This window comes from Oryzias latipes, chromosome 17 (assembly GCF_002234675.1).
Source record: "Oryzias latipes chromosome 17, ASM223467v1".
In the NCBI taxonomy this organism is placed as follows: Eukaryota; Metazoa; Chordata; class Actinopteri; order Beloniformes; family Adrianichthyidae; genus Oryzias; species Oryzias latipes.
Window position 1 is genome coordinate 26,718,666 of NC_019875.2, and position 16,645 is coordinate 26,735,310.

At 43.5% G+C, this 16,645-nt stretch overlaps 2 protein-coding genes across 3 annotated transcripts; both read left to right on the plus strand.

Annotated features, from left to right (window-relative positions):
* The first annotated feature begins 1,552 nt into the window (after positions 1-1,552).
* wrnip1 (Werner helicase interacting protein 1) lies at positions 1,553-5,735 on the plus strand. Its single transcript, XM_004079378.4, has 7 exons — positions 1,553-2,439; positions 2,885-3,079; positions 3,231-3,469; positions 3,656-3,852; positions 4,670-4,825; positions 4,904-4,983; positions 5,062-5,735. Exons 1-7 carry the CDS (start codon positions 1,828-1,830, stop codon positions 5,341-5,343), a joined length of 1,761 nt encoding a protein of 586 aa, XP_004079426.1. The 5' UTR covers positions 1,553-1,827; the 3' UTR covers positions 5,344-5,735.
* A 1,161-nt stretch (positions 5,736-6,896) lies between these two features.
* Positions 6,897-16,541, plus strand: dhx30 (DExH-box helicase 30). 2 transcript variants are annotated; one of them, XM_011486944.3, is made up of 19 exons: positions 6,897-7,394; positions 7,586-7,728; positions 7,820-7,930; positions 7,998-8,249; positions 8,333-8,482; positions 8,561-8,713; positions 8,890-9,363; positions 9,451-9,834; positions 10,019-10,094; positions 10,163-10,267; positions 10,340-10,515; positions 10,597-10,803; positions 10,893-10,974; positions 11,277-11,470; positions 11,694-11,853; positions 12,838-12,995; positions 13,193-13,296; positions 13,462-13,601; positions 16,026-16,541. In XM_011486944.3, exons 1-19 carry the CDS (start codon positions 7,223-7,225, stop codon positions 16,277-16,279), a joined length of 3,495 nt encoding a protein of 1,164 aa, XP_011485246.2. In that variant the 5' UTR covers positions 6,897-7,222; the 3' UTR covers positions 16,280-16,541. The 2 variants fall into 2 exon arrangements, with proteins under 2 accessions (XP_011485246.2, XP_011485245.2); XM_011486943.3 differs by having other exon boundaries at positions 6,900-7,394; positions 10,016-10,094.
* Positions 16,542-16,645: the final 104 nt, after the last annotated feature.

Consider the following 16,645-nt stretch of genomic DNA (forward strand, 5'->3'; position numbering starts at 1 on the left):
CTATTTCTATCAGCAAACTGGGGCCCCTCAGAGATTACAAGGAAACACCTCCAGGTCTGGATGTGGACCCACTGAGAGTAAGAAGTGCCTGAACATAAACACCACACAAACACCCCCCCCCCCCCCCCCCCCCCAGCTCCTATTAATTTAGTCAACCGCTCTACTCCCGTCGCCGTTGTGCTGTTGAAGGACGGACAGTCTGACCTCTTGACAAAAGTGTGACAGGTGCGAATAAAGGCACAAGCACTTTCCAGTTACTTTGCTTTCACCACAAAGAAAACGTTTTCATTTTATGCCGTCTTAAGCCCCACACTCTGCTTTCAGAAACTATTTTAATCACACCGCTAAAGCAGAATGACTCTGTGACACTGATAAAACGCATTTTTGAGACAGAGAATCCAGCACCTGTATATAAGCCATTTGAGCTTTAGAAAAATGTTACCAAAACAAGGATCATTTTATAAATCCTTTAACGAGTTTGTTGGAAATCTTCATAAAATTTCCTCCAAATAAGCGTCAATTGAGTCTGAAAGATTCCAAGTTTGATGGTTTCATCTTTTGCAGACTCTAGCAAATCCCATGCAGTGTGAAATGTTGATGGTGTCTTTGAATTATCTTGTAAGATGAGCACTCACATTAATGTTCTGCATGCTCAGAAAGTCTCCTCTAGCTTCACCACCAGCTTTGCCAACAAAAATAAGAAGGGCAGAATGCTTTCCTGCTCAAATGCATCTACTGGCTGTGGTATGAGTGTTGATTCAACAGGAACTAGCAGACACGATTGACTGGATACGTAGAATTCTTATTCAATACTTTTATTTTTAATGCATTTAATTTTTGGAGGGTTGGAGGTAAGTCAAGTCTTGAAAATTTTACAAGCAAACAATGATTCTTGCTGTGAAAAAAAAAGCATTTTACTCAAAACTAAATCAAAATGTTATTAACTGATGATTTAAAAAATAAAGAAAGAATAAGAAGAATAAACATTGTTTTACTGTTTATTTCCTTTTAAGGGCGATTTTCCACCATTGTGGAATAACCTAACACTTAGGCAGCTATAGTTTGATCAATACAGTAGATGCTGATAAGCATATGTATTATTGGCATTCTCTTTTTGTTTATCAGTGTGTTTTTGCAAGTTTCAGTGTGGATTTTATCATTTTTTACCATTCTAGGTTCAAATCATTAAGCTCATTTGTGGATTTTTTTTAATTTAAAAGTTAATTAAGCTGTACTATGGTTTTTGAAAATAAAATAAAAAACATATAGTATATATAAAATAATCAAATAAATAGTTGAGCTGTTTTGAGCTATAATTTTTTACAAAGTTATCAAGAAAACAGACATGATCCTGTTTTATTTGTACTCACCTATTTAAAATTCTTACTGTTTTTTTAAGGTAAATGATTAGGAATTAGTATTAGTCGGGTATTGACACCTTTATAGTTTTCTCTGTACATCTGTGTTATATAAATATGTTTTACCTTTCTTTCACATTTTTCTTTTTTTGTGGTCTTTTTATTGTCATTTTAAATTTGTTTAAAATGAAATTGAATTTAATGTGAAATGAAAAACGTAACATGTATCATTACATTGTTTAAACTTTATACCAGCCTCAGCATTCTGGCTTATTATTTTTATTTGTATTTATTTTTTTGGGGGGTGTTCTTTTTTTAACCTAAATATTTTTTTAAAAATGTATTCGAAATGTGTCTAATATTAGAATTGTAAAAAATCTATTCCGAAAAAGCTTCAAACTGAAATTGATACGTCATCTTTGTTTTGGTCACGTGACCTCGGGTCAAACCGCACCTCGCGGGAATCAACATGGCGGCTGCGGAGTCAGTTCGATGCCCCGTTTGTTTTAAAGACTTCACAAACGAGGACATTAACGGACATCTGGACGCATGTCTGCTGGAGGGTGCGTCAGACTGCAGTCCGTCCTCAACGGTCGAGACCGGACCTCCCGAAGCCAAGAAATGCCGCACAGGAGCAGACCCTGTCAACCAACCGGGCTCCTCCTCCTCCTCCTCCTCCTCCATGGCGGACTCGCAGTCCTCGGTGGTGTTTTCCCTGTTTCAGACCAATAAGGGGAAACTGCGCGCTAGAGAACCGAGTGATGGGGTTTCCAGTCAACAAAAGAGTCCCACCGCTCCTGCTCTCAACCGGGGGCTGAAGCGTCCGCTGAGGGAGACGTCAAGGACCCCGCAGAGGAGCCAGCTCCCGGACGCTGGGATTTCTAAGGCCCCCATGGAGCCGCTGCTGTCCCGGGCGTTGTTCGCATCGAACAAGCCTCTGGCGGAGGCACTGAGACCGAACACTCTGGAGGAGTACTTCGGTCAAAGTAAAGCTGTGGGCCAGCAAACCCTCCTCCGGTCACTCCTGGAGTCGCAGGAGATCCCGTCTGTGATCCTGTGGGGTCCACCGGGATGCGGGAAGGTGAGGGCCGGGGCGGTGCACGCGGGACCCGCAGCCCTACATGTCAATCATCATTTCCTATATAACTCATTCATTATTTATTTCAGACATGCAAACATGAGTCTGTGTGGCGTTCAAGGAAGCTCGAACATACCAATCTCTGTATTTTGAATGTATTAGACATTTCAATGTAAATGTACATTTGTAAAACAAAACAAAAAGTTAAATTCGCTTTAATTAGTAAATATATATAACATTTTTACAATTATGCATATTTTAAACTTCATTTGTCTGAAATTACAAGCACCATTCTTTTTAAATCTTAAAGTTTAAATCACATTTGAGTTTTGTGGTTCACCATAACATCACAGTTACATCTGAGGATGGAAAGATTAATGGGCTGCTTTTCATTCCATTCTCAGACTATGTCCAGCCTCATCACCCAGCCTCTGCTTTCCTCTTTCAGACCACTTTAGCCCACATAATTGCCAGTGCCAGTAAGAAGAATGGAACGGCTCGTTTTGTCACTTTGTCTGCCACCAGTGCGTCCACCAGCGAAGTCCGGGAGGTGATCAAACAGGCGCAGAACGAGCTCCGCCTCTGCAAGAGGAAGACGATCCTTTTCATTGATGAAATTCATCGCTTTAACAAGTCCCAGCAGGTGACGTACTGAACGACCAGCAGATCAAACTTTATGAAGTTTAAGGATTTATGAAAACATCATTATAATCACAGACTTTATTGTCAAAACAAGCAGAACAGCTTATCCGGGTACTGATTATCTCTGATGCTGCTTTGTGTTCATCCTGCAGGACACCTTCCTTCCACATGTGGAGTGTGGGACAGTCACTCTCATTGGAGCAACCACCGAAAACCCATCCTTCCAGGTGAACGCAGCGCTGCTGAGCAGGTGCAGAGTACTGGTTCTGGAGAAGCTGTCGGTGGAGGCCATGAGCTCCATCCTCAACAGGGCAATCGCCATGCTGGGGATCAAGATTGGAGGGCAAGATTCCAACAACCTGAAGGATGGAGACCAGACTGACGGATCCGAGTAAGTGCTGTTCTGCTCCTCCTGTTGCAGGATTCTAGTGTTCTGAAAAAGACGTTTTTCTGTTAAAACCACTATTTTTAAAAAGATAAACAGAGACTAAAATGAAAGAAAATGAAATTCTACGGCGCTGTCTTTGATTTTGTTGTTCCATTAAATTTGCATCTGTGTGAAACCATCTTGTTTTAGGGCACAGGTGTACATTGAACAAAAAGCTCTGGACACCATAGCGTTTCTCTGCGATGGCGATGCAAGAATAGGGCTGAACAGTCTGCAGCTGGCTGTGCAGGCTCAGACCAGCTTACAAAAACAACAAGAGGTTGTAGTGACAGAGGAGCACATCAAGGAGGGGCTCCAGAGGTCCCATATCCTCTATGATAAAGCTGGTGAGCTCAGATCTCCTCATAGTTCAATGTTTTTTCAGCCCTATAACACCAAAGCCGTTGCTCGTCATCATCATCAAGGCTCTTGCAGGGGGTGCGATGCCCCTTCCCGGTGTGGAGAGACGACCCAAAAAACAAGGGTTTTCCATTTCTTCCAGTCTTGTTAACTGTGTTAACTCTGATGTTAAACCCACTCTGAAGAAAATTGTGTTTTCTTGGTGTTTCCAACATGTTCTTGTGGAATTTCTGTGATTATAGAGATTAAGAAACACTTGCAAGTATTACTTCTTATTATGAAAAACAGATTATTTGTGACCTAGAAAATACACCTGGAAGTCCACAAACTCCCTGTCCCAGCTCTCAGCAATGGGGAGGGGAAGTGGGGGTGGGCTTGCTCCACACTAACGCTCCTTCCCACGACTAAAGAGGCGACTTCCCAATGAACTACAGCTCTGCAGAAACTATGTCCTAGAAAACCACATGTTTTTTGTTTTGTTTTGTTTTTTGGGTAAAAATTGCAAAACTGTAATTTAAAGACTACTGGAAGTGCTTTCAAAATAGTTAAAAAGGTCATTGTGGTGGGACTTTAATTAAAAAAGAAAAGTCATAGGAACCTCTGTGTCAAAAGTTAAGAAAAAAATCACAACATTTTTTCATTAGGTTTTGTTTGTACAAAAAAATCAATAGTTAGTTTATATAGTAACAATAATATAAATACAAGGCAGTGTTAACCTTTTTTTAAAGGGTGAAATAAGATTTTGGGTTTGGTTTGACAGCTGCTTTTCAAGGTGTGTTCATGTTTGGTGTGTTTAACTCAAAGGTGAGGAACATTACAACTGTATCTCAGCCCTGCATAAGTCCATGAGAGGCTCCCACGAGAACGCCTCCCTCTACTGGTTGGGGCGCATGCTGGAAGGCGGCGAGGATCCTCTCTATGTGGCTCGCAGACTCATCCGCTTCGCCAGTGAGGACGTGGGTCGGTAATCTCCTGCTACTGGTATTGTTTATCAGTCAGCTGTCGCTCCTGTGTGATGGATGTTGTTTACCCCCTCAGGTTTGGCCGATCCTGCTGCCCTCACGCAAGCCGTGTCTGCCTTCCAAGCCTGCCACTTCCTTGGGATGCCTGAATGTGAGGTGGGCTCACCTGACCACTCACACTTTTTGTTGCTCTCTGCCACGGTGACAACAGTTGTTTCCCTTTACCGGTTTCAGGTGATCTTAGCTCAGTGTGTGATCTACCTGGCACGAGCACCCAAGTCTGTGGAGATCTACCAAGCATATAGCAACGTAAAAGCCTGTTTGAGAAACCACAAAGGGCCCCTTCCCTCCGTCCCACTGCACCTCCGCAATGCCCCAACCAAGCTGATGAAGCAGCTGGGCTATGCAAAGGGCTATAAGTACAACCCAGCATTCAGCCGTCCTGTAGAACAGGAGTACTTACCTGAGGAGCTCCGCGGGGTGAACTTCTTCACCTGGAAAGGCTCCCATCCATGAACACATGGATGCTGCTGAAGGAAAAGTGCCTTTTGGTTTCACAACTCATTTAGCTCAACTGACACACAACAGGTTTTAGTCAGTTTGTCAGTTTGTTTTCATCAACTTTGTCTTCTCAACAGTCTTTCAGATTAAAATGTTCTGTCCTAACTCTAAAGATAATTATTTTTTTACTCGTTTTATGTTTCAGAGATATAATTTTATTAAAGAAAAAAGTTTTATAGTTTATTGATTGTTCATTTGATTGATTGTGGTTTGAATTTTGGTTAATTGTCAAAGGAAAAAAGGATTTTTTTTTCATCTTTATGTGAAGATGGTTGACTTGACTTCTTACTGATCATTGCACCAGTTAAGGAGAAGGGGGGGGGGGGGGGGGGGACGTACAAAAACTTCAAGCATTCAAAACACTTCATCATCAGGCCCTCCTTTAAAGCAACACTGATGTGTCAGCCCTTCAAAGCATTCCCAGTGGTCTTTTAATTATGATGATGTCAGTTTTAGCCAACGTTTATACATGAAGAGCGCTCTGTTTACACGCTTTCCAGCTAGCATAAAATCCCTCACATCCTCAACCTAAAAGTACTGGCACAACAGAAAGGGCGAGCAATATTGGAGCTATGCAGCTGTGCAGTTTAGATGCAGATGTCAGCTCAGACGAGGAACATGACGACCACATGGATCTTTTTGTCTGCAAGTGGATGCATCAGAATGGAACAGAGCATGGTTGCCTGCCCAGTGTTTTTTTTTTTTTTTTTAATAAATTTGCATTTTTTTCTTAAAAAAAAGAATTGTGTGCTTCTGATTCACAATGATATTAATAAAGAACATTTAAAACAAAAGGAAAATTGAGCTTAATTTTTATTTTTTTTATTTTTCCTCAATCATCAGAGAAATGCCACAAGACCATGTTCAAAAAGACAGTTTTCATCAGAGTGAGTCTTTCAAAGGGTTCTGTGCATCAGATAGTTACTGTAATTTAAAATAACAGAGCAGCAACCTAATTGGCATGGTTAAAAAATCGCATGATTTATTGATTTAGTACAAATAGTAATTCTATATCTCTTAAACTGCAGAGTTTACAAACTGGATCTCATTGCAGTCTAAAGAAAACATTTTCTTTGAGCAGTAGTCTGTTTCTGAAAGATTATTGTGGAAAAGCAAACAGTTTACATAGTATTTAGATACAAGAATAAATCATAAATGTCACTTTGGACATTATTACGGCTGCTTTGTGGAGTAAGAAAGAGCTGAATTGAGGGAGGAGCTGGATTATGACTATGGGGATTGTTTTTTTTAACAATGTAGTTATTTTAAACATAAAAAAATTCTGAGCATAGAGCCTTGGGGAGCATCATTGTAAACAGGTAATGAGTCAAAAGCAAGGCATTCCACCCACACTACCTGAGCGTGTCCCGAATAGTAAACGTGTTTAATATATATAAGTTTGGTAAAGACAAAGTTTTTTTTTTTTTTTTAGCAAAACTGAATGATTTAGCGGAAACAAATTCCTTTCTCAGGTCCATAAATACATATGCACAAAATGCTTTTAAGTCGAGAGCATTTAGAAAGTCATTTACAACTTTGATTGTTGCACAAATTGAGTCTGACCTGCTCTTAAGTCACACTAAGATATATTTATACAGAATTTTAAACAGACCTTAAACCAGTGCAACTTATTCATTCACATGTTCTATTTACCTCCATCTTTTTTGTTCAAATGTGTATTTTCAGTCTTCAGTAATTTTCCCTGTTCATAATCTTACGTGCAACATATTTTTTATTTGAATGTCATTACACCTCCCTGTCGATAGGGGTCGGTGAGGAAGTAGGCCTTCACCACAGTGCAAAGGAACAAAAGAAGAAGAAATTGTAGTTAAATATGGCGCTAGCCGGTGTTTTCCTCGTGCGTTTTAGAAAGCTGTGTAGTTGTGTTAAATGCGTTTACACCGTAGCTAAAACATCTTCAAACTGGAGCACGGACATGCGCTGGTATGGGACCAAACCTCGACGCTTTCCGGAACAGGGCACCTCGTTTTTTCAAAATAAAACAGGTGAGGGGCAAATACCGGTTAGCGGACGTTAGCTAATAGGAGCATCGGTTTTATAACTCGTTGAAAGTAATCGTGTTTTCAAGAAAATAAGTTAACAGGGTGCACTTTGGGTAGTGTTATAAGAGGTCATGATAATGGTGCCGTTCGTTTTAATGACAGACATTGACCTTCAGGTGTTTGACTTTGTGTAGGCAGTGATGATGATGCTCCAAACCTCCTGAAGGATTTTCCAGACCCTAAAGGTCTTCTGAACAACACAATTTCAAGGTCACTTGGGGTCAGCGACCTGTCAGAGTACATTCAGTACAGCTGTACGGAGCATCAGGGCGTCAAGGTCAGCTCAGTCTTTGATGAAGTGTTTTTCCACAAACTTTTTTCTCTTTCGAATACTTCTTTCTGATGTTTTTTTTTTTTTTTTTTTTTAGAAAGCCACAGTCACTCTTCTGTGGCCCTGCAAGATCGAGAAGGAGGGTTTTGCCTCAAAGAAGACCAATGCAGAGCGCCTTGCTGCAGCTGCTGCCTGTCTGGAGCTAAGAGTGAGTTACTAAAGTGTACATTTACGACTGCATATTTGAATTTCTGCTTCACCTTTTTTTCCTACAGGAAATTGGTGTGATTGGTCCAAACAATCAGCTTCCCAAGAGGAGAGCTGGCCGAGGAAGAGGAGAACATCCTCTCCTTCATGACCGAGAAGATGACGTGTGGACAGATGATGTTTCTAGAACTTCAGCAGACGAATCGTCGATGACAATAGAAGATTCTCACAAGGTCTCTGAGGCTCTTTCCGTGTTTCCACATCCGAAATCTCTTCTGACCAGAGTCATCCAGGTGGCCACAACATCCAGCAGAGTCACGGTTGGTGGAGAGGATCTTAAATGGAGACTTATCAACTCCTAATTGCAGAGTTTTGTGGATTACCCTGTAATGTATTACTGCAGGAGCACATGCAGTTCAGGACATCAGGCGGGAAGCTGAAAAAATGTGACCTGACTCTGTTTTGGCCCGAGAAGCTGGTGTTTACAGCCACAGCAAGCCGCCGCGTGACTGCAGAGAGGAAGGCTGCAGCGCTGGCCTGCATGAAGCTTAAGGTGAAGGTCTTTTAAATAAAAATTGTATTGGATCTACACATTCGAGCTTTTCCGACCTGGCTTTGTCACTGAGTGCAGGAGCTGGAGTTGCTGGATAAAGATAATAATCCACTGACTCATGCCAAGTACCACCGCGAGAAGGTGAAGGAGGCAGGAGAGAGGGAGAGGCGTCCACTCCCACTAAAAATCCCAGAATACCTTGAGGAAAGCATGAGAGATTACCTTGCACAGGTGAGCTGTCATCCAATATATTTATTGTTTCCTCTTTACTAAAATACTTGAACAATAGTTTGTGCTCCCAGAGGAGCAACAGCTAAAATACCCTTTTAACAAACATGTGAAGAAACATGTTTTTTATTTTAAATCAATTTTTAAATGTGTATATAAAACATGTATCTGTCTAACAGTACCCTGTGGCAGCAGAGGTACAGAATCTGTGGGAGGAGGAGGAAACACAAGGCCAGCAGACTGCAAATCAGGAAGAAGAGGAGCTGGATGAAGATGACGTCCTAACGGACACCATCACCGGCAGACGGTACAGACCTCTGTCGGAGCTCGAGGCTCAGCAGCGCAGCCTCCACCTGCTGAGGGAGTGGGAGCGTGCAAACCCGGGGCTAAGCGTGGAGCTGCCCGTGGACACGCACCGTCAGCGTGTGATCTCGGCCGTGCGTTCTTCCCGCGTGGTCGTCATCGCGGGCGAGACTGGATGTGGCAAAACAACTCGGATCCCCCGCTTCCTGCTGGAGGACGGTGTAAGCGAAGGGGCGGGTGCAGACTGCAACATCCTGGTCACACAGCCCCGTCGGATCAGCGCCGTGTCTGTGGCGCACCGCGTTGCTCAGGAGATGGGTCCAGCGCTTAAACACCATGTTGGATATCAGGTACAATTTAAAAAAAAAAAAAAAACTTTTTAAAGCATTTTGAAACAAATAAGTCCTTTTTGATGAGGGATTGTACTCTTTCTGCAGGTCCGACTGGAGAGCCGACCCCCGGAGCAAAGTGGCGGCGCCATGCTTTTCCTCACAGTGGGAGTCCTGCTGAAGAAGCTGCAGTCAAATCCAACCCTGAGGGGAATCAGTCACGTGGTGGTGGACGAGGTCCACGAGAGAGACATAAACACTGACCTGCTGCTGGCCTTACTGCGGTCGGCCTTGAAGGAAAACCACGACCTGCGAGTTGTGCTGATGAGTGCCACCGGAGACAACCAGAGGCTGGCTGAGTACTTTGGAGGAAGCCCCATCGTGAAAGTACCGGGGTTCATGCACCCAGTGAAGGACAGATTTTTGGAGGATGTGCTGAAGGAGATGAGACATCCTCCTGTTAACCAAAATGCTTCAAAGATGAACAAAGAGGTAGAATTTCTGTATTCTTTTACTTTTTTTGTTCTATTTTTCTATCCATAATCTCATCTGTCTACTGTAGAAATCTCCCATGATTGATTCATTATTAATTTATTTTCATTTCCATGAAACGACGAAAACAAAAGCTCTATTTTTCTTCTTTCGCGTACGTTTGCATTCATTCTATCTTCAGGGAGGAGTACATGAGGCCACACCAGATCTGGATTTAGTAGCTGACGTTATTGAACACATCGACAGAAATGGGGACGCTGGTAAATAAGCTCCAACATCCAAATGACCGTTTGCCGGAACCAGAAAAGAATCTGCTGTCGTTCTGCAGGTGCAGTGCTGTGCTTCCTGCCTGGATGGCAGGACATCCGAGCCGTTCAAGACAAACTGGAGGCGAGGCCTCACTTCTCCTCAGGATCACACATGATTCTGCCATGTAAGGCTCCTCACACGGACTGAGCCGGCTCTGCTCCTCGTAAAGCTTCATTTCATTCCCTTTAAATTCCAGTGCACTCCAGTTTATCGGTGCCTGACCAGCAGAGGGTGTTCCAGCGCCCCCCGGAGGGACGGCGAAAGATTGTGCTCGCCACCAACATAGCGGAGACCTCCATCACCATAGACGACATCGTTCATGTGGTGGATGCTGGGACTCATAAAGAGCAGAACTACGACGCCCGCACAAAGGTCTGTTTTTATGTCCCACGTATTGCTACAACCAAAAGGCTCTACAAGATTTGAGTTTTTTTTGTTTTGTTTTTTCTTCAGGTGTCCTGTCTGGATACAGTTTGGATATCGCGCTCCAACGTGACCCAGAGGAAAGGCAGAGCAGGGCGATGTCAGCCCGGACAATCCTACCACCTGTTTCCAAGAAAACAGCTGGAGTCCATGTCTCCCTTCCCGGTTCCTGAGATCCTGCGCACCCCCCTGGAGAGTTTGGTGCTGCAGGCTAAAATCCACAGTCCTAACTGCAAGGTGCGTCAGCAGAGCCCTTTCTTTTTGGTGGATCTAATGCTTTACGTAACGTTTGATTCCTATTTGTAAAACTCTCTTATGCTGCGCAGGCCGTGGATTTCTTATCTCAAGTGTTAGACAGTCCAGATAAAGATGCTGTGAGAGACGCTGTGCAAACACTACAAGACATAGGTAAGTGATGTGTTCAGCATGAAGGATGTTGTGGTCCCTTAGAAAGAAATGAAAACGTCTTACCCCATTGGCAGTTTTCTTTAAGTAAGAAACAAAAACTACCAGTGAGGTAAGAAAATTTGTTTTATAAAGAATTCTTAACATAGAGGAAACCGTGTAGTCATTAAGATGTGTTTTTTCCTCAAACTGAAATTATTTGTAATAAGACAGTTTTTACTTCTTTTAAGATTCAGTTTTTGCTGTGTGGAAAGGTTAGGACTGTCCTTTTTCAAAATGGTCATAAATGTCTTTGGTTGTATTAGGAGTCCTGGACAAGACTGAAAGCTTGACTCCTTTGGGGGAGCGTGTCGCCTGCATGTCATGTGACCCGCGGCTGGGCAAAGTTCTGGTTCTGAGCGCCATGTTCAGGTGTGTTCTGCCCATGCTGTGCGTAGCTGCATGCCTCACCAGGGACCCTTTTCACAACAGCATGCAGAACAGAGCACCTGTCAGGCAGGTGAGCGATCCTCTCTGAAGTTTTATGAATTTCCTGCCTTTTTGGATGGGAAAAGGCTTCATGAGAATAACTATGGATGCAACAGCCTTCCTACCATCTGTTCTTGCACTGTTTTGAGTCCGACTTGGATACATTTGTCCAAATCATGCAATGTCACAGCTTTTCTTTTTGCATTAAAGTTGGGATGGTATCCGTTTGATTTCATTGTGTGTCTTCTGTCCAGGCCAAGGAGGCTCTGAGCCGCTCCAGCTACAGTGATTATCTGGTGTTCAGCAGAGCAGTTTTGGGCTGGAGGAAAGTTCAGCTGGAAGGGGACAGAGAGGACAGAGACTCATACCTGGAAAACTACACTCTGTCCAGAGGAAGTCTCCGCTTCATCAACGGTTCGTCATTGAAGCCTTTGACACAACTGTCCTTGCTGTGTAAACATGTATGGGGCTCACCTCACGGGTGGCTCACAGGAAATAAAGTCGCAGGCCACTCAGTGAGCTCGTTGAGTAAGAAAGTTTAGGCAAACACAACCAGGTCGTACAGATGTTTATATCTTTTTTTTTTTTTTTTTGACTCTCCCAAACCCGTTAGTGCCATTCACGTGAGAATTGCGCTCTCCTTGCAGTGTTGCAGTGCAGTTTGGCTGTCAGAAATTAGACAATCAGGGTGTGGTTTGTGTGCATCCTGTGGCCACTTGCGTATCAGGTACCTGCCTCGTCTGTGCAGCATTTGTGGTCAGTAAGGACTCACAGCTGACCACTGACTGACCACACTTACTTTAGTGTGTGACATAAGGACAGCGTACAGCTTCACTTGAATGTCATCATTGCGTGTGAATTACATTATCTTCACAAATACAGTCGACAACAATTGTATGTCCGTTCTCATGACGTCTCTTAAAAGTGGTCTTAGGAGCCTCAAGGAAAGTCCACGACACACCTGTGCTCCCATTAAAGACCCATTACGATGAAAATTTGTTTTTAATCATTACCATTTTTCTGATGAGAGACGTATATAAAGAAAAATAAGCTTATAGTTGCATTACTGAGTATTTCTTTGTACAAACCGTGAATCAGGCGCAGATGAAAAAACGCTCCCTGCCCTGCCCCACTCAACGATGGGGGGGGGGGGGGCAGGGTTGCTCTGCGCCAACAGTCCCGTTCACAACTTTGGAGACACATTTCTAATAAAACTACTGCCACTCTGCAGAAACTGTCCTAGAAAACGGCATTTTTGTTTTAGCCTAAAACAGCATAACCGCAATTAAAAGATGACTGGGAATACTTTGAAAATAAATTAAAAGATGATCTAAGTAGGATTTCTAAAATGCAGCTGCTCCCCTCTACGACCCCTAATGACCTTTTCTTCCGTTACAGGCCTGATGTCTCAGTTCAGTGAGAACCTGCTTGAAGCAGGCCTGGTTTCTCGTGCCAGCGAGTGCCAGCGTCCCTCTTCTCTCTACAACGAGCACAGCAGCCAGAACGAGCTGCTTAAAGCTGTGCTGCTGGCTGGACTTTATCCCAACCTCATCCAGGTATGTGTGAGACTATGGCACAGCTCACTTTTTGCTGGTCTTCCTCACAGAGCTGGCAGTTCTCTGCACAAGATGAAATGGAGAGATATTCGTGCAGATGGGTTGAATCTTTTGTGTTTCCTGCATCTGTACTAACAGACTCACTGCGATGATGCGACATTACAGCTCGACATGTCTTGGTCTGTTGTTGTTTACAGGTAAAGAAGGGCGTGGTAACCAAAGGAGGGCGGTTTCGACCCAACAACTTGTCTTTCCGCACACTCAGTGGACCGGTGTTGCTGCATCGCTCTTCTGTGAACAGGTGTGACCCTTTGCATTTACATCCGTGGTCTTCAACACCATCCTAGGGTCAAGATATCTGTATGTGGTTACATGTGGTTCTGGACAATCGGGGTTAAAGGTCACTGCGTCTGCATCAATCATGTGGAAAATGACAGCAACGTTGGCCCTTTTTGTCTGCTTTCAGGGGAAAGGAGGATCTCCCCAGTCGTTGGTTGACGTTCTTCAGTGCTGTCAAGTCTAACGGGAATGTTTTTATCAGGGATTGTTCTTCTGTCCATTCTCTCGCCCTGCTGCTCTTCACAGACTGTGATCTAACAGAGACAGGTACGTCAGTCTGCAGCTCCACTTTTGTTCAAAGTGTCAAATAGAAAGATCAGAGATCCCCTAAACCCCCTGATGGCTATATCTATTTTCAGCTTTTTAAAGTCGCTTATGTCACTGTGGTATGTCACTTTCTAATGTACAGTAAACCCTTGTTTTTGGCGGGGGTTACGTTCCAAACAGAACCCGTGATGGTCAAAAGCCGTGAAATAGAAACCTTTATTTTATTTTTACAATTATTTTACAATTACCGTAAATTCCGGACTACAAAGCGCACCCAATTACAAGCCGCAACCACCCATATTCACGTGTTTGACTGCTTTTATACATACACAAGCCGCGTCAGAGTACAAGCCGCACATGTGATAGCCGATATTGTCATCCTGACAGATCACGCCCAGCATCCCAGAGTGAGTGCAATACATTAGCACATTGTGGGTGGTGCCGATTATGCCTCTGGGTCACGTATTTGAGTGTATCGACATCTGACAAACAGCATGGACCTATATTCTGTTCACAAGTCCCTCAGTTATGGTGTTTTTATTTCATTTTTTTTTTTTTACTTATTGACAATCTAGGTATCTAACATAAAATTACAAACAGTAACCATATAATCAACATTACATCCCTCAGTTATAATGAGGAAATTTACATCCGCGATTCCACATTTCCCATGAGTCTTAGGGGCTAAAGGCGGGGCCAACGCCCGGCTCGCCATTCTGTTGTACGTGTTTAAGAATGAGCAAGTAGCAGCAGTGCATGGAGGGGTGAACGGGAAAAGCTCTCCTTCCGCTTGTGTCGCAGCAGCGTTATGGGAGTAACAGGACTGGTTAGAAAACACAACGGTAAAATAAAGCAGCGGCGACTGAAAAGCGCGCGCCTCAGCGCGATACGCGCGCCTCAGTGCGCGTCAGAATTCAGAAGCCTCTGCACTCCGCCGACGCCTCTGCGCTCCGCTCCCGCCCCGCGCGCTCCTTGTCTCCCCTTCCTATCTACTCCGACACCTCTGGCCAGCGCGGCTTCAAGGAGGAGCACTTCGTCCCCGTTGCGCCGGTGGACGGAGCGAATCGTGTCTGTGCAAAGCAATCGGACTTAATACTGTACGTTTTGTGTATGAGGGGCGGGTGCGTTGTTACGTGTGGGAGCCATCAGACTGCCATCGGCCCCGCAGCTCAATCAGCAGGAGAAGATGTCTCCAGCTCACACGGAGGCTGTGAGTTTTTCAAAGCAAAATTCCGCTTTTACGGTTTCCTTAGAAACCGTAAACTGAGTGTACATTCACTCCATGCGCTGTTCTCTCCGTCACGCAGCAAACCGGCTTTTCCAAACCCGTTGGTGACGGTGGACTTTTTTACGCTGCTTTTAACGATTGCTTTTAACTTGAAAGCTTCATCATAATGTAGCGGCGATCACGTGCACGTTGGGTCTAATGGCCCCAAAGGATTCTGGGATGCGGCCGGGCATGCGTGTTTCGTTTTGTTGAACCATGACTGAAGTGTCTAAGACCTGATGTCAAGTCCCTGCTGTTTGGCTGCTAAGAGGTGTGTTGAATAAAAATGCCTTGAGCTTGGTGTTAGATAAAGAATTCAAACTATTCACTGAGTTCGAAAATACGTGCATGGCGGCCGCTAATTAAATCCATAAATTAGCCGCGTCACTTAAAAAGCCGCAGGGCTGTAAGCGCAGGAAAAAAGTAGCGGCTTGTAGTCCGGAAATTACGGTAAATACTCTATTATACATTGAAAAGAAAGAACAAACCATTTTACAGGTTCAAGCATTTGTTTCACAAATAAAAGTACAACAAATAACTTCTGTACTGTACTGTCAAGTAATAATTTTAATCATCAATGTGAACAGAAGGCTTCAAATTGCGGAGATTAGCCCCGCCCACCGCGTCCCGAGTAATTGGATTAAACGGGAGAAAATTTAAAATGATTATGAAAAAAATACAAAGTACAGTGGGACAAATAGGGAGAAGAACATAGTGATAGGCAGTTGTCGCTCTTTTTTTCTTCTTTGCAAAAAGATCCTTATCCACCGACATGCAACCATCAAGAGAATTTGCACGTACGTAATGTAAATTTGGCAACGTGTACATATTAAACTGCAACGTTATTGACACACAGGTAGAGAAGAAGCGGAGTGACTTTTTAGCCAATCTGAATGCAGAACACAATGCACGATGCAAACCCGTGAAGTAGCGAAACCGTGAATTGTAAACCGCGTTATAGCAAGGGATCACTGTACACCCAGCAGCCAATTGGAATCGAGAATACACCCGGTCCATGGTATAACAGAAAGTAATGGACATGGATAGTTCTCGCCTCTGCATCTGTCCATTCCCCCTTGATCTATTTAACCCAAGAATATTACAAAAAACCAGTGTTTTTATTTTACGTCTTGCAAATTCCTTTTGTCCCGTTGCAGTGAATGGGGACCGAGTGGAGGTGTCTTTTCCCGGACACTCGCTGATGCGCCTGGAGCTGTCAGTGGACACTTGGGAGCTGCTCTGGGAGCTCCGCACCTCCGTTCAGACCATGCTGTACCGAAACCTCAACAGCCCCAGCGACGCAAGGACTTCTCAAGACGGAAAACTTCTGTCCCTAATAGTAGAGCTGCTCAACAACACGGATTCAGACCATCTTCATCAAGGACTGAGCAGAGAAGATGAGGTGGACTGAACAACGTTTTAGACGTGCTTATGTTGTTGCTTTAAAACTGAACCAATGAGGATGATTTGTTTTGAAAGCACTTTTGATCATCAATGCAAATTCTTTTTTGCAGTCTTCTTCTTTGCTGTCCCTGTAAATGTTCAAATGTTTGTTTTGTAATAAGTTCAGATTTTCAGAAAGAAATTAGATTCTACTCCTGTAAGTAAATATGAGTTTCATTGCGCTAAATTCTCTTATTTATTGCAATAAATGCATCTGATTTATTAGAATGTTGATTTTTCTTGTTGAATTGCCTGTCAAGGAAAACCTTAAACTTCACTTTTGTTCAAAAACCCATCATCTTTTGATCTATTGTAAATGTATTCCCAGTGGTCT